At 42.1% G+C, this 25,471-nt stretch overlaps 1 protein-coding gene across 3 annotated transcripts in view; it reads right to left on the bottom strand.

Annotated features, from left to right (window-relative positions):
- The window catches only part of LOC111974293 (acid-sensing ion channel 4-A), a 168,985-nt gene extending 144,076 nt beyond the window's left edge, over positions 1-24,909 (bottom strand). For all 3 annotated transcript variants that reach the window (XM_024002003.2, XM_024001994.2, XM_024001985.2), the window contains exon 1: positions 23,880-24,909. In XM_024002003.2, coding sequence (XP_023857771.1) covers positions 23,880-24,455 — 576 coding nt within the window. In that variant the 5' untranslated portion in view covers positions 24,456-24,909. The remainder of the gene's footprint in view (positions 1-23,879) is intronic.
- Between the last annotated feature and the right edge of the window lie 562 nt (positions 24,910-25,471).

Here is a 25,471-nt window from a genome sequence, read left to right as displayed (position 1 = left end):
TTTCCCTATAACGCACGGCATATCCGCACGTTAGAATTCAATGGCTATAGTTCATTCTTACATGTTCTATGTTTGAGCTGATTTTGAAAGTAAAAGTCGAATTGAAAACATTGGCATTGTTGAATTAGATTTTCATAAAAGCAAGCTAGGACAGATGGTTGGGTTAGCTACACTAGCAAGTCTGTTTGGTTACCAAGGCCAGGGTTTCCCAAAGTTGGTCCCCCAACTCATCATCAAGCTTTAATAATTTTAATCACTGTGTAGTGCTAGGGCAAACGCGGTCCTGGGGAAACCCTGACCAAGGCAACTACTGTAGCTACAGTTGAAGTCGGAAGTTTACATACACCTTAGCCAAATACATTTAAACTCAGCTTTTCACAATTCCTGACATTTAATCCTAGTAAACATTCCCTGTCTTAGGTCAGTTAGAATCACCACTTTATTTTAAGAATGTGAAATGTCAGAATAATAGTAGAGAGAATGATTTATTTCAGCTTTTATTTCTTTCATCACATTCCCAGTGGGTCAGAAATTTACATGCACTCAATTAGTATTTGGTAGCATTGCCTTTAAATCGTTTAACTTGGGTCAAATGTTTCTGGTAGCCTTCCACAAGCTTCCCACAATAAGTTGGGTGAATTTTGGCCCATTCCTCCTGACAGAGCTGGTGTAACTGAGTCAGGTTTGTAGGCCTCCTTGCTCGCACACGCTTTTTCAGTTCTGCCCACAAATTGTCTACAGGATTGAGGTCAGGGCTTTGTGGCCACTCCAATATCTTGACTTTGTTGTCCTTAAGCCATTTTGCCACAACTTTGGAAGTATGCTTGGGGTCAATGTCCATTTGGAAGACCCATTTGCGACCAAGCTTTAACTTGCTGACTAATGTCTTAAGATGTTGCTTCAATATATCCACATAATTTTCCTCCCTCATGATGCCATCTATTTTGTGAAGTGCACCAGTCCCTCATGCAGAAAAGCCTCCCACAACATGATGCTGCCACCCCCGTGCTTCAAGGTTGGGATGGTGTTCTTCGGCTTGCAAGCCTCCCCCTTTGTCCTCCAAACATAACGATGGTCATTATGGCCAAGCAGTTCTATTTTTGTTTCATCAGACCAGAGGACATTTCTCCAAAAAGTACGATCTTTGTCCCCATGTGCAGTTGCAAACCGTAGTCTGGCTTTTTTATGCAGGTTTTGGAGCAGTGGCTTCTTCCTTGCTGAGCGGCCTTTCAAGTTATGTCGATATAGGACTTGTTTTACTGTGGATTTAGATACTTTTGTACCTGTTTCCTCCAGCATCTTCACAAGGGCCTTTGCTGCTGTTCTGGGATTGATTTGCACTTTTCGCACAAAAGTATGTTAGTCTCTAGGAGACAGAACGCGTCTCCTTCCTGAGCGGTATGATGGCTGCGTGGTCCCATGGTGTTTATACTTGTGTACTATTGTTTGTACAGATGAACGTGGTACCTTCAGGCATTTGGAAATTGCTCCCAAGGATGAACCAGGCTTTCTTTTGATTTTCCCATGATGTCAAGCAAAGAGGCAATGAGTTTGAAGGTAGGCACTGAAATACATCCACAGGTACACCTCCAATTGACTCAAATGATGTCAATTAGCCTATCAGAAGCTTCTAAAGCCATGACATAATTTTCGGGCATTTTCCAAGCTGTTTAAAGGCACAGTTAACTTAGTGTATGTCAACTTCAGACCCACTGGAATTGTGATACAGTGAATTATAAGTGAAATCATCTGTCTGTAAACAATTGTTGGAAAAATTACTTGTGTCATGCACAAAGTAGATGTCCCAACACGACTTGCCAAAACTCCAGTTTGTTAACAAGAAATGTGTGGAGTGGTTGAAAAACAAGTTTTAATGACACCAACCTAAGTGTATGTAAACTTCTGACTTCAACTGTATCTAGTAAACTTGATGACTTTTTCAATGGATGTTGAACACATTTCTACCGGCAAATGAACACATTTCAAATGTGTTAAATTATAGAGGGTCAGTAGTCTAAGACACTGCATTGCAGTGCTAGCTGTGCCACTAGAGATTCTGGGTTCGAGTCCAGGCTCTGTCGCAACTGGCCGCGACCGGGAGACCAATGGGGCGGCGCACAATTGGCGCAGCATCGTACGGGTTAGGGAAGGGTTTTGCCGGCAGGGATGTCCTTGCCCCATCGCGCACTAGCGACTCCTGTGGCAGGCTGGGCGCAGTGCACACTGACACGGTTGCTAGGTGTACGGCGTTTCCTCCGACACATTGGTGCGGCTGGCTTCCGGGTTAAGTGGGCATTGTGTCAAGAAGCAGTGCGGCTTGGTTGGGTTGTGTTTCGGAGGACGCACGGCTCTCGACCTTTGCCTCTCCCGAGTCCGTATGGGAGTTGCAGCGATGAGACAAGACTGTAATTACCAATTGGATACCAGAAAATTGGGGAGAAAATGGGAGAAAAAAATATATATATAAAAAAAATAAAACAATTATAGCCATGGTATAAAAGGGTTAATCAACTCGGGGCTCTATATGTTCTCTGGAAAATAATGCAACTCCTTTAGAAGGTCAGTTCTACTCTGCTAGCGCGTCTTGGAACACACCTTCCACATCGTTCATTCTTTTACATAGAACACATAGACCCCCGTTGATTATCCCTTACTTAACCAACTTTGAAAGCACCAGCTACAAACGATTGTTTAAAAATAGACCGTTTTCTTCCATTGACATTAGAATGTTGGAAATTTTGTCATAGAATTCTATGTAGTGGGGCAACTATGTTTTTTGATTGTAACTTTAGTGATCGAGGCACCACATTTCACACACAGCTAGAAACATATTTGTAGATAAAGTTGGGTCTGAAATGAATAACACCCTTGATAAAGATGAGCAAAATTACTGTATAATATAAGTAAAATACTGAGTTATAATGTATGCTCAAAATAATGGGGGAACTATATATTTTCATACTGATATAATTGCCATGATTATGGATAATCCTGAAGGAATCGTGAATAATTATGGGTGAGAAATTTACATAAGGCCAAAGATCATATGCCCAAATCATGCTAACCTCTCACCATTACCAATAACAGGGGAGGTGAGCATGCTTTGGGGGCATGATCTTTGACCCTCTAACTTTTTCAGTTCCTCACTTTTTCTCAATGGGGTCTTATTGGATCTATTTCGCATGACCATAGCTGCATGAGATATACAATTGTAGTATGCCCAATAATATCTTAAAACGTTCATAGTGATGTAGAAAACACAACCAAATGAGCCAGGTGTGCCAGATAAAGTTGTTAAATTATTCACATTATTGTGCTTAGAATGTGCCCAAAAAGCTATCTGAATTGCTGATTTCTGATTTCTTGCCTATATTCTTAACTAATCTAAAACAGAGAAGCTCTAATTAAGGTATTTACATTCAAGTGCTCCAATCAGCTGCACACACACACAGTAGTGCGTGACCATCAAAAGTGCAGTGAATTCTGTTATTAATTAACTTCTTATGGCTGAAGGGGCAGTATTGAGTAGCTTGGATGAAAGGTGCCCATATCAAACGGCCTGCTCCTCAGTCATAGTTGCTAATATTTGCATATCATTATTATTATTGGATAGAAAACACTCTAAAGTTTCTAAAACTGTTTGAATTATGTCTGTGAGATTAACAGAACTCATATTGGCAGACAAAATCCTTGTATGTATTCACCAGAGTCCCCAATGAAATCCCCTTGAGTTATGAATGATTGTGCACTGCCTAGGGGTTCCACTAGATGTCAACCATCAATAGAAATTATAATGAGACTTCTATGATGTTGTGGGAGAGAATGATAGCAGAATCAGTCAGGTGTCCATCAAGCAGCCATTTTCTGATCATGCTTTTTCCTCATGGAAGTCACTTACGTTCCATTGCTCACGAAGACAAGAAGGAATACTCCGGTTGGAACTTTATTGAAGCTATATGTTAAAAACATCCTAATGATTGATTCTGTACTTAGCTTGAAATGTTTCTTCGATAATATCCCTTTTTGAAGTTTTTGTCCGATATAACGCTGACCAGAATTAGCGTTTGGATATGTAAACCAGACGCGCTAACAAAAGAAGGTATTTGGACATAAATAACGGATTTTTTTGAACAAAACAAACATTTATTGTGGACCTGGGATTCCTGGTGTGCTTTCTGATGTAGATCATCAAAGGTAAGGGAATATTTATCATATATTTTCTTGTTTATGTTGACGCCATCTTTGCGGCTGTGGTGTTTTACTTTTGAGCGCCGTCTCAGATTATTGCGTGGGTTTCTTTTTCCGTAAAGTTTTTTTGTAACCTGACACAGCGGTTGCATTAAGGAGAGGTATATCTATAATTCCATGTGTATAACTTGTATTATCATCTATATTTATGAGTATTTCTGTTGAAACGATGTGGCTATGCAAAGTCACTTGATGTTTTTGCCACTAGTGAATCTAGTCGCCTCAATGTAAACTCAGATTTTTTGATATAAATATGAATTTAATCAAACAAAACATGCATGTATTGTGTAACATGAAGTCCTATGAGTGTCATCTGATGAAAATAATTGAAGGTTAGTGATTCATTTTATCTCTATTCTGGTTTTTGTGAAGCTATCTTTAGCTGGAAAAAATGGCTGTGATTATTGTGGTTTTGTGGTGACCTAACAATCGTTTGTAGTGCTTTCGTTGAAAAGCCTATTTGAAATCGGACACTTTGGTGGGATTAACAACAAGATTACCTTTAAAATGATATAAGACACATGAATGTCTGAGGAATTTTAATTATGAGATTTCTGTTTTTTGAATTTGGCGCCCTGCACTTCGACTGGCTGTTGTCATATCGATCCCGTTAACGGGACTTCAGCCATAAGAAGTTAACCCCCTTATACACCTCGACCTATGGTCCTCATAAATAAACCTGTTTCTATGGTCATGAGGGGAACCAAAGACATGAGGACAGTGTTGCCATTAAACTTCCGTCTTGGGACAACAGTGCTAAATCAAATCAAACTGTATTTGATTTACAAGCCTTTAAAGCCTTTAACCAACAATGCAGTTCAAGAAAGAGTTAAGAAAATATTTACCAAATAAACTAAAGTAAAAAATTATAAAAAGTAACACAATAAAATAACAATGTAAATAGTCCGGGTGGCCATTTGAATAATTGTTCAGCAGTATTATGGCTTGGGGGTAGAAGCTGTTAAAACTTCTTAGGGCTGAGATCCCGTTAACGTGGATCACAGCCAGTGAAAGTGCAGGACGCCAAATTCAAACAGAAATCTCATAATTAAAATTCCTCAAATATACAAGTATTTCACACCATTTTAAAGATTCACTTCTTGTTAATCCCACCACAGTGTCCGATTTCAAATAGGCTTTTCGGCGAAAGCACCACAAACGATTATGTTAGGACAGAGCCAAGTCACAGAAAAACACAGCCATTTTTCCAGCCAAAGAGAGGAGTCACAAAAATCAGAAATAGAGATAGAATTAATCACTAACCTTTGATGATCTTCATCAGATGACACTCATAGGACTTCATGTTTAACTATACATGTATGTTTTGTTCGATAAAGTTCATATTTATATCAAAAACCTCAGTATACATTGGCGCGTTATGTTCAGTAGTTCCAAAAACATCCAGTGATTTTGCAGAGAGCCACATCAATTTACAGAAATACTCAACATAAATGTTGATGAAAATACAAGGGTTATACATGGAACTTTAGATAAATTTCTCCTTAATGCAACCGCTGTGTCAGATTTCAAAAAAGCTTTACGGAAAAAGCAAACCATTGAATAATCTGAGTATGGCGCTCAGAGCCCAAACAAGCCAAAAAGATATCCGCCATATTGTGCAGTCAACAGAAGTCAGAAATAACATTATAAATATTCACTTAGCTTTGATGACCTTCATCAGAATGCATTCCCAGGAATCCCAGTTCCACAATAAATGTTTGTTTTGTTCGATAATGTCCATCATTTATGTCCAAATAGCTCCTTTTGTTAGCCCGTTTGGTAAACAAATCCAAACTCACGAAGCGCGTTCACTAGGAGCAGACAAAGTCAAAAGGTTCCGTTACAGTCCGTAGAAACAATTCAAACGAAGTATAGAATCAATCTTTAGGATGTTTTTAACATAAATCTTCAATAATGTTCCAACCGGAGAATTCCTTTGTCTTCAGAGATGCAATGGAACTCAAGCTAACTCTCACATGAACGCGCATGGTCAGCTCGTGGCACTCTGGGAGAGACCTTACTCAATCCCCTCTCATTCGACCCCCCTTCACAGTAGAAACATCAAACAAGGTTCTGAAGACTGTTGACATCTAGTGGAAGCCTTAGGAAGTGCAACATGACCAATATCCCACTGTATCTTCAATAGGGAATGAGTTGAAAAACGACCAACCTCAGATTTCCCACTTCCTTGTTGGATTTTTTCTCAGGTTTTTGCCTGCCATATGAGTTCTGTTATACTCACAGACATCATTCAAACAGTTTTAGAAACTTCAGAGTGTTTTCTATCAACATATACTAATAATATGCATATATTAGCAACTGGGATTGAGTAGCAGGCAGTTTACTCTGGGCACCTCTGGGCACCTTATTCATCCAAGCTACTCAATACTGCCCCCAGCCATAAGAAGTTAAGGAGCCTTTTGGTCCTAGACTTGGCACTCCGGTACCGCTTGCCGTGCGGTGGCAGAAAGATCAGTCTATCCTTCGCATTGGACTCGTTAAATAAAAAATCTTCATCCAGTTCGAGGTGAGTAATCGCTGTTCTGATGCCCAGAAGTAATTTTCGGTCATTATTTTTTACAAACAACGTAAAAAAAAACTAACAAAATAGCACAGTTGGTTAGGAGCCCGTAAAATGGCATCCATCCCCTCCGGCACTATTCTAGAAAGCCACTAGGTGCTCTCCCTGCTGGATCAATGTCAGCACACATTTCAGATTTCTCTCCTAATGCGCACCAAGTCATCTGTGATTCAACTTTAATAGGTTATTGAGTGGAGCGGGCATTTAGGGAGCAGGGCCATGTTTCAAATTATTGACAAAGAAACGCACAGCTTTCTCATTAGCCTACATTAGGATAAACATAATCAATCTTGACAACACTGTCGGGAAAGGATGGCACAGTTACACTTAGTGTACAAAACAGAAACACCTTCCTAATATTGAGTTGCACCCCCTTTTGACTTTAGAATAGCCTCAACTCGTCGGGCATGGACTCAACAAGGTGTCAAAAGCGTTCCACAGGGATGCTGGCCCATGTTGACTCCAATGCTTCACACAGTTGTCAAGTTGCCTGGTAGTGGATCTCTACTCCGAATAGCTCGTTCGATCTCATCCCACAGATGCTCAATTAGTTTGATATCTGGTGACTGGGCAAGCCACTGCATTAAGCTAAATTCACTTTCATGTTCGTGGAACCAATCCTGGACAATCCTAGTCTTGTGGCATGAGGCATTATCCTGCTGAAAAAAATCTATTCTCAGATGGATACACTGCTGCCGTGAAGGGATACACCTGATTGGCAATGATGTTCAGATATCCTGTGGCATTCAAACATTGCTCTACTTTTATCAAGGGGTCGAATGTGTGCAATGAAAACACAGCCCACAACATCACACCACCACAGTCAGCCGGCAATGTTGACACGCGGCATGATGGATGCATGTACTCATGTGGTTTTCTCCATACCCTAGTCCTTCCATCAGTGTGAAACAGCAGGAACCAGGATTCATCAGACCAGGAAATGTTTTTCCAATTCTCCTGTGTCCAGTGTTTTCGTTCCTTAGCCCAATGCAACTGCAGTTTCTTGTTTTTTGCTGAAAGAAGTGGAACTCTAAGGTCGTCAGCTGCCATACCCCATTCGTGTCAAGGTACGACGAGTTGTGCATTATTTTATGGGTCTTTGGGCACCAATGTTGTACTGGACTGTCAGTAGACTAACTGTAGCCTGTCTGTTGCTTTGCACAATTTGTGTCAGCCTCCTTTGTCCTCTTTCATCAATGACCCGTTTTCGACCACTGTCCTGCCCTTGGCTGGATGTCATTTGGGTGGTGGACCATTCTTGATACACACAGAGTGTGAAAAACACAACAGTGTTGCAGTTCTTGACACACTCAAACTGGTGCGCCTGGTACCTACTACCACAGCCCGTTCAAAAGCACTTAAATATTTTGTCTTGCCATTCACCCTCTGAATGGCACACATACACAACCCATGACTCAATTGTCTTAAGGCTGTCCCAAATGGCACAATATTCCCTTTTGACCAGGGCCCATGGCTTTTGGTCCAAAGTAGTGCACTGTATATAGGGAATATTGTGCCATTTGGGACAGCTCCCAGGGGAAAGCTGTAGGTCAGGAAGAAGACAAAAGACATAAAGAGTAGATCAGACCACAGCCAAAGAGAGAGACAGTCCGGCCCTGTCTGGACCAACGAGGAACTAACTGTCCAGTCATGGTCAGAATGAATTTGGAATGTAGAATGTTGAAGGGTCCAGTCATGTAATCTCCTGCACCACCCAAATTCTTCAGTTTCCCAATGTTTACTTTAAATTGTGTAAATGTGTGTATATCCACAAAATGTATTTATTCATTTGTAATATGGCATAACTGGAGGAGTAAAACACATGAATAAATAGACAGTGTAGCCATATCATATTGGAATCTAACAGGAAGTAATTTGGTGATTACACTAATGTATTCCCTGCACCTCAGACGCAAGGATCTGTACACATGAAAGATGGCGCTGACAGAGGGCTGCCTCGCTTCTAGTCCTTAGGATACTAAGTACTAAGTATTGCAGTATTTTATGTGTTATTACATACAGCCAGGAAAAACTATTGGATATCATAGCGACGTCAACTTACCAGGAATACGACTTTCCCGAAGCGGATCCTTATCTGAACCACCCAGGACATTTGAACTGATTCCAGAGGCTGACCCAAAACAACGCCGCCCACAGCGTCCGAGTATATTACTCGCTAATGTCCAGTCTCTAGATAACAAGGTAGACGAAATTAGGGCAAGGTTTGCTTTCCAGGGAGACATCAGGGATTGTAACATACTCTGTTTCACGGAAACATGGCTCTCGTGGGATATACTGTCGGGGTCGGATTCTTTGTGCATCGCGCCGACAGGAATAAACATCTCTCCGGGAAGAAGAAGGGCAAGGGTGTATGTTTCGTGATTAGCGACTCATGGTGTAATTGTAACAACATACAGGAACTCAAATCCTTTTGTTCACCTGACCTAGAATTCCTCACAATCAAATGCTGACCGTAGTATCTCATAGGGAAATCTCATAGGTTATTGTCACAGCCGTGTATATCTCCCCCTCAATCCGACACCACGATGGCCCTCAAGAAACTTCACTGGACTTTATGCAAACTGGAAACCTGTCACGTTCGTTATAGTGATGAGACCAATGCGCAGCGTGATTTGAGTACATCTTCTTTAATAAAGAAAGAACACTGAACGAACTATACAAAAACAACAAAACGAACGTGAAGCTATATGAATAATAGTGCTGACACAGGCAACTAACCATAGACAATCACCCACGAAATACTCAAGGAATATGGCTGCCTAAATATGGTTCCCAATCAGAGACAACGATAAACAGCTGCCTCTAATTGAGAACCAATCTAGGCAACCATAGACATACAAAACACCTAGACTAGTAACAACCCCATAAACATACAAAAACCCTAGACAGGACAAAAAACATATATCACCCTTGTCACACCCTGACCTAACCAAAAATAATAAAGAAAACAAAGAATACTAAGGTCAGGGCGTGACAAAACCATATATCCTGAGACTGCATTTATTGTAACTGGGGATTTTAACAAAGCCAATTTGAGAACAAGGCTACCTAAAGTCTACCAGCACATTGATTGTAGCTGGAAAAACACTGGCTCACTGCTACTCTAACTTTTGCGATGCATACAAGGCCCTCCCCTGCCTTCCTTTCGGCAAATCTGACCACAACTCCATTTTTCTCCTCCTTTCCTACAGGCAGAAACAAACAGGATGTACCCGTGCTAAGGACTATACAATGCTGGTCTGACCAATCGGAATCAGTGCGTCAAGATTGTTTTGATCATGCAGACTGGGACATGTTCCGAGTAGCCTAAGATAATAATACCGACGTATACGCCGATTCGGTGATTGAGTTTATAAGGAAGTGTTGTACCTACTGTTACTATTAAAACCTACCCTAACCAGAAACTGTGGATAGATGGCGGCATTCACGCAAAACTGAAATGGCGAACCACCGCATTTAACCATGAAAAGGTGACTGGGAATATGGCCGAATACAAACAGTGTAGTTATTTCCTCTGCAAGGCAATCAAACAAGCGAAATGTCAATATAGAGACAAAGTGGAGTCGCAATTCAACGGCTCAGACACGAGACGTATGTGGCAGGGTCGACAGACAATCATGGACTACAAAAGAAAAACCAGCCACATCACGGACACTGATGTCTTGCTTCCAGACAAACTAATCACATTCTTTGCACGCTTTGAGGATAATACAGTGCCACCGACGCGGCCCGCTACCAAGGACTGTGGGATCTCCTTCTACGTGGCCGACGTGAGTAAGACATTTAAATGTGTTAACCCTCACAGGGCTGCCGGCCCAGACGACATTCCTAGCCGCGTCCTCAGGGCTTGCGCAGATCAGCTGGCTGGTGTGTTTACAGACATATTCAATCCCTCACTATCCCAGTCTGCTGTCCCCACATGCTTCAAGATGGCCACCATTGTTCCTGTACCCAAGAAGGCAAAGGTAACTGAACTAAATGACTATCGCCCCGTAGCACTCACATCTGTCATCATGATGTGCTTTGAGAGACTATTCAAGGATCATATCACCTCCCCCTTACCTGTCACCCTAGACCCACTTCAATTTACTTACTGCCCCAATAGGTCCACAGACGATGCAATAACCATCACACTGCCCTATCACATCTGGAATGAGGAATTCCTACAGTTGAAGTCGGGGGTTTACATACACCTTAGCCAAATACATTTAAACACAGTTTTTCACAATTCCTGACATTTAATCTTGTTAAGAATTCCCTGACTTAGGTAAGTTAGGATCACCACTTCATTTTAAGAATGTGAAATTCAGAATAATAGTAGAGAGAATTATTTATTTCAGCTTTTATTTCTTTCATCACATTCCCAGTGGGTCAGAAATGTACATACACTCAATTAGTATTTGGTAGCATTGCCTTTACATTGTTTAACTTGGGTCAAATGTTTCTGATAGCCTTCCACAAGCCTTCCACAAGCTTCCCACAATAAGTGGGGTGAATTTTGGCACATTCCTCCTGACAGAGCTGGTGTAACTGAGTCAGGTTTGTAGGCCTCCTTGCTCGCACACGCTTTTTCAGTTCTGCCCACACATTTTCTATAGGATTGAGGTCAGGGCTTTGTGATGGCCACTCCATACCTTGACTTGTTGTCCTTAAGCCATTTTGCCACAACTTTGGAAGCATGCTTGGGGTCAATGTCCATTTGGAAGACCCATTTGGGACCGAGCTTTAACTTCCTGACTGATGTCTTGAGATGTTGCTTCAATATATCCACATAATTTTCCTCCCTCATGATGCCATCTATTTTGTGAAGTGCACCAGTCCCTCCTGCATCAAAGCACCCCCACAACATGATGCTGCCACCCCCGTGCTTCAAGGTTGGGATGGTGTTCTTCGGCTTGCAAGCCTCCCCCTTTTTCCTCCAAACATAACGATGGTCATTATGGCCAAACAGTTCAATTTTTGTTCCATCAGACCAGAAGATATTTCTCCAAAAAGTACGATCTTTGTCCCCATGTGCAGTTGCAAACCGTAGTCTGGCTTTTTTATGCAGGTTTTGGAGCAGTGGCTTCTTCCTTGCTGAGCGGCCTTTTAGGTTATGTCGATATTGGACTCGTTTGACTGTGGATTTAGATATTTTTGTACCTGTTTCCTCCAGCATCTTCACAAGGTCGAGTTGCACTTTTCGCACCAAAGTACGTTCATCTCTAGGAGACAGAACGCGTCTCCTTCCTGAGCTGCGTGGTCCCATGGTGTTTATACTTGCATACTATTGTTTGTACAGATGAACATGGTAACTTCGGGTGTTTGAAAATTGCTCCCAAGGATGAACCAGACTTGTGGAGGTCTACAATTTTTATTCTGAGGTCTTGGCTGATTTCTTTTGATTTTCCCATGATGTCAAGCAAAGAGGCACTGGGTTTGAAGGTAGGCACTGAAATACATCCACAGGTACACCTCCAATTGACTCAAATGATGTCAATTAGCCTATCAGAAACTTCTAAAGCCATGACATAATTTTCGGGCATTTTCCAAGCTGTTTACATATACTAAGTTGACTGTGCCTTTAAACTTCTGACCCACTGGAATTGTGATACTGTGAATTAATCTGTCTGTAAACAATTGTTGGAAAAATGACTTGTGTCATGCACAAAGGAGATGTCCTTACCGACTTGCCAAAACTATAGTTTGTTAACAAGAAATTTGTGGAGTGGTTGAAAAATGAGTTTTAATGACTCCAACCTAAGTGTATGTAAACTTTGTAGACTTCAACTGTATGTAAGAATGCTGTTCATTGACTAGAGCTCAGCATTCAACATCATTGTACCCTCCACGCTCATCACTAAGCTTGAGGCTCTGGGTCTCAACCCCGTCCTATGCAATTGGGTCCTGGACTTCCTGACGGGCTGCCCCCAGGTGGTGAAGGTAGGAAACACCATCTTCACTTCGCTGATCCTCAACACTGGGGCCCCACAAGGGTGTGTGCTCAGCCCCCTCCTGTTCTCCCTGTTCGCACATGACTGAGTGGCCATGAACCCCTCCAACTAGAGGTAGTAGATGTAGATGACACAACAGTAGTAGGCTTGATTACCATCAACGACGAGACAGCCTACAGGGAGGAGGTGAGGGCACTCAGAGTGTGCCCTCACAACCTCTCGGTCAATGTCAACAAAACAAAGGAGATGATCAACCTCTCAGTCAACGTCAACAAATCAAAGGAGACGATTGTGGACTTCAGGAAACAGCTAAGGGAACATCCCCCTTTGACATCGATGGGACAGCAGTGGAGAAGATGGAAAGTTTTAAGTTCCTCGGCGTACACATCACGGACAAACTGAAATGGTCCACCCACACAGACAGTGTGGTGAAGAAATGTGGCTTGTCACCTAAAACCCTCACAAACTTTTACAAATGCACATCCTGTCGGGCTGTATCACCGCCTGGTATGGCAAATGCACCGCCCTCAACCGCAAGGCTCTCCAAAGGGTGGTGCGGTCTGCACAACACATCACCGGGGGGCATCACAAACACAGAGAGGCTGCTGCCTACGTACAGACTTGAAATCATTGGCCACTTTAATAATGGATCACTAGTCACTTTAATAATGTTTACATATCTTGCATTACTCATCCCATATGTATATACTGTATTTTATACCATCTATTGCATTTTACTTATGCCGCTCTGTCATTGCTCATCCATATATTTATATGTATATATTCTTATTCCATTCCTTTACTTAGATTTGTGTGTATTAGATAGTTGTTGTGGAATTGTTCGATTACATGTTCGATATTGCTGCACTGTCGGAACTAGAAGCACAAGCATTTCGCTACACTCGCAATAACATCTGCCAACCATATGTATGTGACCAATACAATTTGATTTGAGACACGCCATAAGTGAAATGTACTAGCAGAATGACAAAATGAGAGGTGGCAAATCAAGCACTGGGAGACAAAATCAGATGACATTTCTCTGCACCTGAAGGTTGAGTGGTTTGTCAACATCATGTCTCCACACAACCTGCTGGTCTGGCACACGGGGAAATGTTCTGTCTGGAAAGATTAGGCCATGTACAGAAATATATACATATCAATGCTCATGAATATCTTGGCATAACTTGTGATTTATTCAAGGTACTGTAAAACCTTGTTCAAGTAACTAGTCTACCTTTAGAAATTATTTATTTACTTTATTTGAATATATTAATTCCTTCATTAACTAAAGTACTGTCAAAGGTTATTTTCATTATTATTTCCACTTTTTTCCCCACTCAACATAACAGATGTCCATTTACACCAGTGCAACGTTTGCATCTGGTATTCTATGTCAGGGGGGGACAGAGATAAATCATCCCACTATGGTGCATGCCCTTCTAAAACTCAAAAGTGCAAACTTTGTACTAGTTTAAATGCTTAGTAAATCAGGCCTAATGTTTTCTATATATAGCAATATAGGGAATCATACCACAGGCTTTAACAAACCTCTCTCACAGGAAAAGGGATTCTAGTAGTGGTCCTCTTCATGACACTTGTGTTCTGAATAATCAAGACAGAATTTCACACCTGACAGTAATGCCACCGTATCCATATAGGTCCTACCTGGATTGCATACTTTTTTTTAGCAATAGTGGCAAATATGCAAAAAGGTGTAAAATGGGCACAGAAAATGAAACACAATGTTTGAAATTCCGCTCGATAATTTATGCAAATGTGGGGCCAGGCCACTCTCAAAAGATCAGCAAGGGGCCGAGCCAAGTGTGTGACATTAGACATAATTCAGAACATGGGCCAATTGTCCAGCCAAGCAGATATACAGTACCAGGCACAGACAGTGCATCATGCAGATGCAGATAGCACTGGGGGTAGATATGCACCGTGACATTTGTGCTCCCTGTCATTTCCTGCCGCTGAATGGTAGCCCAAGTGATCACCGCTATTTCCATGCAAATCGCAGCCACAATGGTTTCTACATTTTAAATATCTTTGAAATTTAAACATACGGTCTCTTCCAAAGTATATGCGCGATACTGGTTAAAGAAACAACAGGCACGCATGTATTATCTTGTGTGGTCTAAAAGCAGGCTTGATACATTTCCACTAATGTATTCGGTGATTCGAAAACCCAAGCAAAAACAGCTCTCACGGCTGTCTCCACTGAAGAAAGAAAAGAGTACTTACTGTACAGTGCATCTTTGGTCAGTAGCTTTCATCATCATCACCTAGGTTGTGTCTCAAATGGCATTCCCTATATAGCGCATTACTTAGTGCACTATTCCCTATATATATTGAACAAAAATATAAAACACAACATGTTGGTCCCATGTTTCATGAGCTGAAATAAAAGATCCCAGAAATGTTCCAAACGCACAAAAACATTATCTCAAATTTTGTGCACAAATTTGTTTACATCCCTGTTAGTGAGCATTTCTCCTTTGTCAAGATAATCCATCCACCTGACAGTGGCATATCAAGAAGCTGATTAAACAGCATGATCATTACACAGGGGCACCTTGTGCTGGGGACAATAAAAGGCCAATCTAAAATGTGCAGTTTTGTAACCCAACACAAAGCCACAGATGTCTCAAGTTTTAGGGAGCGTGCAACCCCCTCCAACGTCGTTTTAGAGAACTTGGCAGTACATCCAACCGGCCTCTGCAGACCACATGTAACCATGCCAACCCAGGACCTACACATCCGGCTTCTTCACCTGCGGGATCGTCTGAGACCAGCCACCCGGACAGCCGATGAAACTGAGTAATAAAGGCCGTTTGTGGGGGAACAAATTATTCTGATTGGCTGGGCCTGGCTCCCCAGTGGGTGGACCTATGCCCTCCCAGGCCCACCCATGGCTGTGCCCCTGACCAGTCATGTGAAATCCATAGTTTAGGGCATAATGAATTTATTTCAATTGACTGATTTCCTTATATGAAATGTAACTCAGTAAAATCATAGAAATTGTTTTATGTTGCATTTATATTTTTGTTCAGTACAGTTCATTACTGCTCACACATAGGGAATAGGGTGCCATTTGAGATGCAGCCCTACTGTATTCAGATGGAGAGTGCAAAACTGTTTTTCAAAATGTACAGTAGGGTTCAAAATTATTGACACCCTTGATTTAAGATGAGCAATAATGACAGTATAAAATAAATCATTCAAATACTGAGCTATATTGTACGCTACAAACAATGGGGAGATTATATTATTTAATACTAATACAATTGCTCAGAGAAAGATTTTACTTAACAAGTAATACTTTTTTTCTCAAAAATATATTATTTAACATGTACTGTAATACTTTTTTTCTCAAAAATATATTATTTAACATGTACTGTAATACTTTTTTTCTCAAAAAGATATTATTTAACATTTACTGTAATACTTTTTTTCTCTCAAAAAGGTAGGGGTCAAAATAAGACACCCATAAAGATTCCTATAAATAAATAGTCAAAAGTTTAGTATTTGGTCCCATATTCCTAGCACGCAATAACATCAAGCTTGTGACTCTACAAACTTGCATGCATTTGCAGTCCCTTTTGGTTAGATTTCAGATTATTTTGTGCCCAATAGAAATGAATGGTAAATAATGTACTGTGTCATTTTGGAGTCACTTTTATTGCAAATAAGAATATAATGTTTCTATACACGTCTACATTAATGTGGATGCTATCATGATTACGGATAATCCTGAATGAATTGTTAATAATGATGAGTGAGAAAGTTAGCGAGGGTCAAAAATCATACCCCCAAGACATGCTAACATCCCCTGTTATTGGTAATGGTGAGAAGTTAGCATGACTTGGGGGTATAATCTTTTACACTCTATCTTTCTCACGCATCATTATTCATGATTCATTCAGGATTATCCGTAATCATGGTAGCATCCACATTAATGTGTTTTAGAATTCTATTAGTATAAAATAATAGAATTTCCCTCTTCTTTTTAGCGTACAATATAGCTCTGTATATGATTTATTTATTTTATACACTCATTACTGCTCATCTTTATCAAGGATGTAAATAATTTCGGACCCCACTGTATAGAGAATAACAAATGTATTTTCAGCCCAATATTGTGTGAGGTGTGGAAATGGCTACTCATGGTTCATTACTTAATAGTAATAGACCATTGGAGCACACTTTACATGTAAATTAGGAAAAGTCAGCCATATTGACTGAGTTCGACCAACAACTCTGTTTCTACAAATAGATATGTTGCTCTAGACTAAAATCAAACTCGAACCTGGCTCTGGCAGCATCAACAAATGCAGCAGAGACCCGGACCAAAACACAGCAACCAGATAATTAGTCACACTAGGCTTAAGGCCTGGGAAGCAATCTGACTGAAGGATATATCGATCCATGGAAGGGGGAGGGCCAGTTGGGGGTTATTATCAATCTTGTTGAACCAAGTCCTTCAGCCTGTGATGAAACGTGTGTGTACACACAAGTACGCACACACACGCATTAACACAACCAACAGCTTGGTGTACTACTTCTCAAAAGGAGACAAATGTATGAGTAGATGACACCCAGGGGTTAGAAGGGGGTTAACTTCACCGGAGCATTAGAAACCTTTATCGTGGAGTTACAAGCCATCCCTAAGCTCTAGCTTCTCCCCATATACAGCCTAGTGCTCCAAACCTTGCAGTGGTAAGATGTCTTAAATCTGCTCAGAAATGATAAAAAAGACAAATCCTTTAAGAAAATAAACTGTTTGGTTTTGTATTATACAGTAGCTGGTCACAGGATGGATTCATCTGATTAGATGTTGATGATGCGTATCGAGTAAAGCAGCCGACCAATTTGACTAATTCATCTCCAGCGTGGAGGAGGACAGTGTTTGTTGGACAGGGCCCGGAATAGGTTACACCTACAGTACTGTTTGCGTATCCCCCATCAGAGAGCAGCCTGATACGGGATAAACTGAAGTATTTCTTTGTAAGGGTCCAACCCTTTAAAAAAAAAAAAATCACCTAAAATGACATACCCGAATCTAACTGCCTGTAGCTCAGGACCTGAAGCAAGGATATGCATATTCTTGATACCATTTGAAAGGAAACACTTTGAAGTTTGTGGAAATGTGAAATTAATGACGGAGAATATAACACATTAGATCTGGTAAAAGATAATACCATCATCTTTGATAAAGGTTAAATATATACAGTATATCATCCCGTAGAGGTTAAATATATATATATTCTTGAAACTTTTACCCCTTTTTCTCCCAAATTTCATGGGATCCAATTGGTAGTTACAGTCTTGTCTCATCACTGCAACTCCCGTATGGACTCAGGAGAGGTGAAGGTCGAGAGCCATGCGTCCTCCGAAACACGACCCAACCAAGCCGCACTGCTTCTTGACACAATGCCCGCTTAACCCGGAAGCCAGCGGCACCAATGTGTCAGAGGAAACACCGTACACCTGGCGACCATGTCAGCGTGCAGGCGTCCGGCCCGCCACAGGAGTCGCTAGAGCGCGATGGGACAAGGACATCCCTGCCGGCCAAACCCTCCCCTAACCCGAACGACGCTGGGCCAATTGTGTGCCGCCCCATGGGTCTCTCGGTCGCGCCCGGCTGCGACAGAGCCTGGACTCGAACCAAGATCTCTAGTGGCACAGCTAGCAACTGCAAATTTGTGATCTCCCTAGCTGCTCATATCCTAACTAAAGATGGCTCTAAATTCAGATTGAGTCTGTACATCAGATGTAGAGTAGCATGGTAAGCTGCAGAGAGTCCCATAGCAGTGGAACTGGACGGCTAATTGACAGGTTGTTTCAGATGAAGCTCCAGAAAGGCGGTCACTTTCACGGTCCCCAGTCCTCTGTCAGGGTGCTGGACGGATGGGGGGGGGGGGGTCAGACGCTAAACCCACTGAGGGACCTGATGTCATGCTCATGTGCAGCACTCACTCCAAGACAAGGGAGACATGCCACACCGGGAGAGAGTGGGTGCCAGCCCACTTGTTGACAGTGTCAACAAAGAGCACCGGTTCATGGCAAATCATTTCACAGGACGACACAAAGAAGTCAGATATAAAGAGTGCCTACTTTTGTTGTTGACTTGGGAGTTTTTGCGTAAAGGAAATTCACTAGAGCTTAGCAATAACAAGCTGTAGGTTAATATAACCTGGCTCAAAGCCGTATACTGTATGGACAAATCCCCAGATATCTAGTCAGGCAGTTGTCTGCCTTGGTAAGGATCAACAACAGCATCACCATACATGCTTGCCTAACCATTCTGCATACTATTGATTTCATTATCCTTGTTCCAACACTTCTGATTTGATTGAAATAGATGAGGTAGAGGAGATCAAGAACAGTTAACCATTCAGGATCACGTTGTTAAATATTCAATTATCTATTAAAACACACCAGCCTCTCAACAAGGACTTAACACGCAGAGGGGCCAAATTGCAGAGACCTTTAATTGTGACTGCGTTAACCCATGTTACATAGATTGCTGCACATCATACCAACACCACTTAGTTAACCACATGAATATATGCAGAAGGGATATGTCCTTATTGCGAGCTAAATCTGATAATGCAGCTGCAAACAGAGCCGACCGAGAGAGCAAACAAATCCAAAATATCCTCTTTAAAATGCCAAAGGGCTCTCTGCACATGCTGGGGAGACAGATCTACACGATAGCACAACACAATGAAATAACAATTATCCTGGAGGTAAAAAAAAACTGGGAATAAAACATTTATTCATGGCATGTTGGGTCAGCTCTATCTGGTGCTAAAATAATCAGAGTCAATATGATTTTTAATTATACCAAATGGTATAAAATGCTAGTCAAACAATGCTGACAATCTGCAAAGTTATTAGCCTAATGAAGGGAAACAAATCCTTCTGATATGTAATTATGTACGACCGCGTTCTAAAATAGATCAGCTATTTGTTTTCCTATTTGCTGACCAGTCAACACAGTCTTAAATTCAATATAAACATCAAGACCTACTAGGAAAACAGATTGTTGAATTGAATAGGGACTGGGAACGGCTAATGTTTCGTTACATCTGTAAAACGTCAAATATGACAACGCTAGTAGCTGCATTTTTCTTTGCATTTTCTTTTCAATGCAAAAAATACACCAATCAATCTTGTGAAAAACGACAACATTTACATTACATTTAAGTCATTTAGCAGACGCTCTTATCCAGACAACAGCTCTTTGATAGTCCACGTCTATCCAAGGTGTTTCTGACGATAGGCTTCCAACAGGTATTTTGATAGTCCACGTCTATCCAAGGTGTTTCTGACGATAGGCTTCCAACAGCTCTTTGATAGTCCACGTCTATCCAAGGTGTTTCTGACGATAGGCTGTCCAACAGTCTTTGATAGTCCACGTCTATCCAAGGTGTTTCTGACGATAGGCTTCCAACAGCTTTTGATAGTCCACGTCTATCCAAGGTGTTTTCGACGATAGGCTTCCAACAGGTCTTTGATAGTCCACGTCTATCCAAGGTGTTTCTGACGATAGGCTTTCCAACAGGTCTTTTGATAGTTCACGTCTATCCAAGGTGTTTCTGACGATAGGCTTCCAACAGGTCTTTGATAGTCCACGTCTATCCAAGGTGTTTCTGACGATAGGCTTCCAACAGGTCTTTTGATAGTCCACGTCTATCCAAGGTGTTCTGACGATAGGCTTCCAACAGGTCTTTGATAGTCCACGTCTATCCAAGGTGTTTCTGACGATAGGCTTCCAACAGGTCTTTGATAGTCCACGTCTATCCAAGGTGTTTCTGACGATAGGCTTCCAACAGAGCTACCATGTTTGGATGACAAAGCTTCTTTTTCTTTGAAAATTCATTTCATTCTTAGGGACCAGAATGTACAATAAATTGCTGTGTATCACAATCTCGGTGGGGTCTTGAGTGCCTCAAGCGTAAATGCATGGTTTTGAATTCCTTTTTCCCCTAGCAATTATTGCATTTCAAATCACACGATTCAGACTCACAGTGTGTCACACCATGTCATCTTTCAATTCAATTATGTGTCTAACTTGAGAACACTGAAGTGTTCTGTGAGAGACCAGTTGAAAAATATCAAAATTAAATATCAGTTGCAAGGTAATAAGACAGACAGAATGTTTCTTTAGGGACAAATAATGAAATGACAAATGCCTTGGAATGAGACTATTCATAAGACAATTTTCCCCAGAGCAGCATCTCAGTCATTACCTAAACAAAACATCTGGAAAACCTCTGAATGATCCATTGAAACTCACAACCCTGTGCGTAAGGCCTTCCCGATATATGCAAATTACGGAGGAAAAATAATAAAAAGTAAACAGAGAGAGAGAGAGAGGGAGAGTGTGTGTGTTTAATTGCATCTTGCCTGTAATAACAATGCTTCTAGTGAGTTAGTTTAATATTCAGCCTTAGCTACATACTGTGGCGCACACTTCTGTTGCTCCACGTTCCTCAGAGGCACGCACACATGAAAAGAGGAGTAAATGCAGTGTGAGAGAGACTGTGGATGGGTTTAACATCCGTTAGCTAGCTAGCGCACATCCATCCCATCCTTTCCCTGCCTGCCCTTACCCAGAGCTCACAACCCAGGAAGGCTGGCTCCTCACACAGACGCTCCCTCCCAGTTGTGCTGCCCTTGGGGGTGGAGTAAATGACTTGTCATGCGTGGAGGCAGTAGGAAGCCTGTAACAAATCTAACTGACAGCCCCCGAAATGCAGATCCCAAAGCTGACAGAGAGAAAACAGCAACTTAAGGAACTTTCTACGGGATCTTAATCTGTGCTGACGTCACTCCCCGTCCCGGGGAACTAGCGAGGTTTCAACAGCTGACACAGGACAGCCCCGTTCCTGGATGTCACAATCTTCCCCTAATTGATGTACTTAGAGAGGAGGGACTGTCAAAGTGTCATAGGACATTCTCATCAACTGGTGTAGCAATAGCTTGAACCCAAGCACTTTGCAAACTTTTGGAATCGCATCTCCAAAGCTGCCAGTATTTCGCCATCTTTACCCGTCATTTTATTCTTATTTTAGCATGATGAAAAAAAAAGAGAATTCTACGGGGATCTTACTATATGTCAGGGGCAATAACATGTCACTATGTGAGTGATTCTTTTGAAGATCAGAATTACTACATAGAAAACAAGCTGCCAATACATTGCAACAGTCACAGAAATATGGAAGGATACGTCATGATTCCCTTGGTCTGTAACATGGCAGATCAAAGGGTATTACTGTTTAATCACCATGAAAAGAGAGAATCCTTGGGTGTCAGGAAAGTGAGCATATCAATGTTCAACACACCCTATTAAGACTTGACACCAGTACTTTATCCTATCCTCCTGGATAGAGGGAAAACATCCATCTGCTATCAGGACTGTGGCTTTAATAAATAGTGCACAAGACAGACAGACAGACAGAGACAGACAGACAGACAGACAGACAGACAGACAGACAGAGACAGACAGAGACAGACAGAGACAGACAGACAGACAGACAGACAGACAGACCAAAGAGAAGAAACGACAGAAAAGAAAGAGACAGACAGACAGACAGACAGAAGACAGACAGACAGACAGACAGGACGAGAGACAGAGAGACAGACAGAGACAGACAGACAGCAGACAGACAGAGGACAGACAGACAGACAGACAGGACAGACAAGACAGCAGACAGACACAGACAGAGACAGACAGAGACAGACAGGACAGACAGACAGACAGAGCAGACAGAGACAGACAGAGACAGACAGAGACAGACAGACAGACAGACAGACAGACAGACAGACAGAGACAGAGAGACAGACAGAGACAGACAGACAGAGACAGACAGAGACAGACAGAGACAGACAGACAGACAGACAGACAGACAGACAGACAGACAGAGACAGACAGACAGACAGACAGGAGACAGACAGAGACGACAGACGACAGACGACAGACAGAGCAGACAGAGACAGACAGACAGACAGACAGACGGACAGACAGAGACAGACAGACAGACAGAGACAGACAGCAGACAGACAGACAGAGACAGACGACAGAGACAGACAGCAGACAGGACAGACAGACAGACAGACAGACCAGACCAGACAGACAGAGACAGACAGAGACAGACAGAGACAGACAGAGACAGACAGAGACAGACAGAGACAGACAGAGACAGACAGAGACAGACAGACAGACAGACAGACAGACAGACAGACAGACAGACAGACAGACAGACAGACGACCTTACCTTCCTGTCCGGATGTGAGAGAAGCTTATGGAATTTCTTTTTTATTCCTTTTAGTCAATTTGGCTAATGCAAAAATCATGTATGTCTGTCTCTAAATATTTAATCTTAACAGCAGTGAGATTGAAATACAACGTTGGCGGAACACTACTCCTCCCCTCCTGAAAGGTTCAAGAGCTGAGAGAGCTAGGCAGCGGTTCTGCAATGCCAGAGAGAGAAAGAGAGAGGGAGTGAGGGAAAGAGAAGTTCGCTTTTAAAATATGCTCTTGCTGCCATGAACTCTCTCAGCTGCTGGCATCAGAGGTAGCACAAAACCACAGCCTGTATTTAAAAAGTAAACAGTCTTTTTTTTCCCTTTAGGGGAGCCGGAGCGGTTGTTCCATGCCGTTACATTCTCAAACACTAGGAAATCATGAGAGAACTGTTGCTGCCCTGTGCATGATGAAAGCTAACTGACACAGAGCTCGGAATCCTATTTTTATAAGCTTGTCCCAGTAAAAAGCACATGGCTCTTCAAGTAACACTAGAACAGAGAATTTAAATGACACTAATTACACTTGAAAGTATTTAGCTTTCAACCTTTTCTTTCAGGCCTCCAGGTGTTTTGGAAAAACACGACAAGTGCTATGTCCCAAGGAATTGTGTTTTATGTAATTTAGAATACATAAGAACATGTATACTCATTTTTCTAATGCCTTGTGTTTTCACTATTTGAAATGTTTTAGTTTAGATGAACACCGAATGAAATTAAATTCTTTCTCAAAACAAGACACAAGCAAGTCGGCTAATTTGGGAAACTTTTCAATTTACCACAGAGAAGTCCTCGGCAGAGCAGTTCTGTCCACTGAAGTTGCAGCTCTTCAGCATCTCATCCAGCTGATGTCCCGTCCGGTTGAAGATGTCCTGCATGTCGGGCGCAGGATAGTCCAAATCAGTGGGCTTGTGGCCATCCCGGTTTTTTGGAGGTAAACCTGTGAGGTTAGCCAGGTGGTAGATGTCGGCATCGGTGAGAGCAGAGAAACGAAAACGGTTGATGTTGCAGATGGTCACAGCAGGAAAGATCATCTCAGGGCTTGCTTCCTCATTCAAAGCCGTGACGTGAGGGTGCTCCAGGTAAGAGATGGCACACTTTGCTGCCTGGTACAAAAAGAGTGCCAGAGAAGCCAAAAGGGCAAGTGCCCAGAGAGTCTGCCGAATGCCCAGGCGCCCCGAGACAAAGATGTGGTTAATCCCGTGGAGAGAGCTAGAATTGGCGAAGCCAACCAGGTCCTTAGCTGGAGGTGTGCAGCTCTCCTCAATCAGGCTCTCCTTGTTCCCATCCTGTTTGCCTTTCTGCTTCTCATCCTCCTCTGCAAATTTGATTTTGCAAACAAATTCGATCGGCATGTGGGCAGCCAGGTCTGCGTTTGGGGTTGTTTTGATGACAGCTATCAGCCCTGATCCACTTGTCCTGTCTTCCCTGGCCGTTGATCTCAGAGCAGATTATAACTACACAAAGAAGGAAAAAAAGGCACGAGAGAGTTGCTGTTGCTGCTGCTTCTGCTGTTAGTGCTGCTGCTACTGACTGCCACTGCTCATAGTGACTAGTGCTGCTGTGTAGCTGCTGCTCGGGATGCTTGTCTCAGTACTTGATCAGCTGGCAGAGTCTTGCTTATCAGCAGTAATACTGCTGTCAGAAAACACCCTTTCAGACCCATAGATGAAAATGCAGCGCTTTGAGTCGAGCTAAGAGGCATGGGGCTACTTAATGATTCATGAGAAGGCAGCATTGTGATTATTTCCTCTTCACTGGCGCGAGCCGCAACTTCCCCCGTCGTACGTCCCTGATCTTCCCATAGCCTGCTCCTGCTTTATCCACTTGTTTGTAACGCTGTTTTACTCCTTGACCGTAATAACTTGGTGTCAAAGGTTGTTCTACCAAACATCCGGTGCTTGATGTGAATTTCAGTGGGTCACTGGTTTTTAATGCCACCCCCCCCCCCCCTCGGGTCCCCAGAGAATGCCTAATTTGAAAAATAATGAGGAATGAGATAAGTAGAAACGAGCAGCAGGTAACTCCTAGCAATCAATCTTCTCTTTGGAACCAAAAAAAAGTGAAAGACTATCGATCTGGCTGAAGCATCTGTCAGAGATTAAGTAAGGCAGTACAACGGTCCTTTCTTATCAGGAATTAATGGTAGCGTCACAGGCTCCAGCACGAATTTGAATTAGTGGATGCCTTCTTATCTGGGACCAAGATGACGCTGGAGATGTTGAAATAAAGTATCGATCTACCCCCCCATGCTGTTAATAGCCCTTTTCCAGATTGCCAAACTAAATTATGTAAATAGGGGGCACAAAATTGGGCTCCCTAATGCATGTTATTCCCCTTTAAATGGGATTACTCATGCTGGTCACATCAC

Source organism: Salvelinus sp. IW2-2015, linkage group LG2 (genome assembly GCF_002910315.2).
Source record: "Salvelinus sp. IW2-2015 linkage group LG2, ASM291031v2, whole genome shotgun sequence".
Taxonomy (NCBI): Eukaryota; Metazoa; Chordata; class Actinopteri; order Salmoniformes; family Salmonidae; genus Salvelinus; species Salvelinus sp. IW2-2015.
This window is presented reverse-complemented; position numbering and strand designations above follow the sequence as displayed.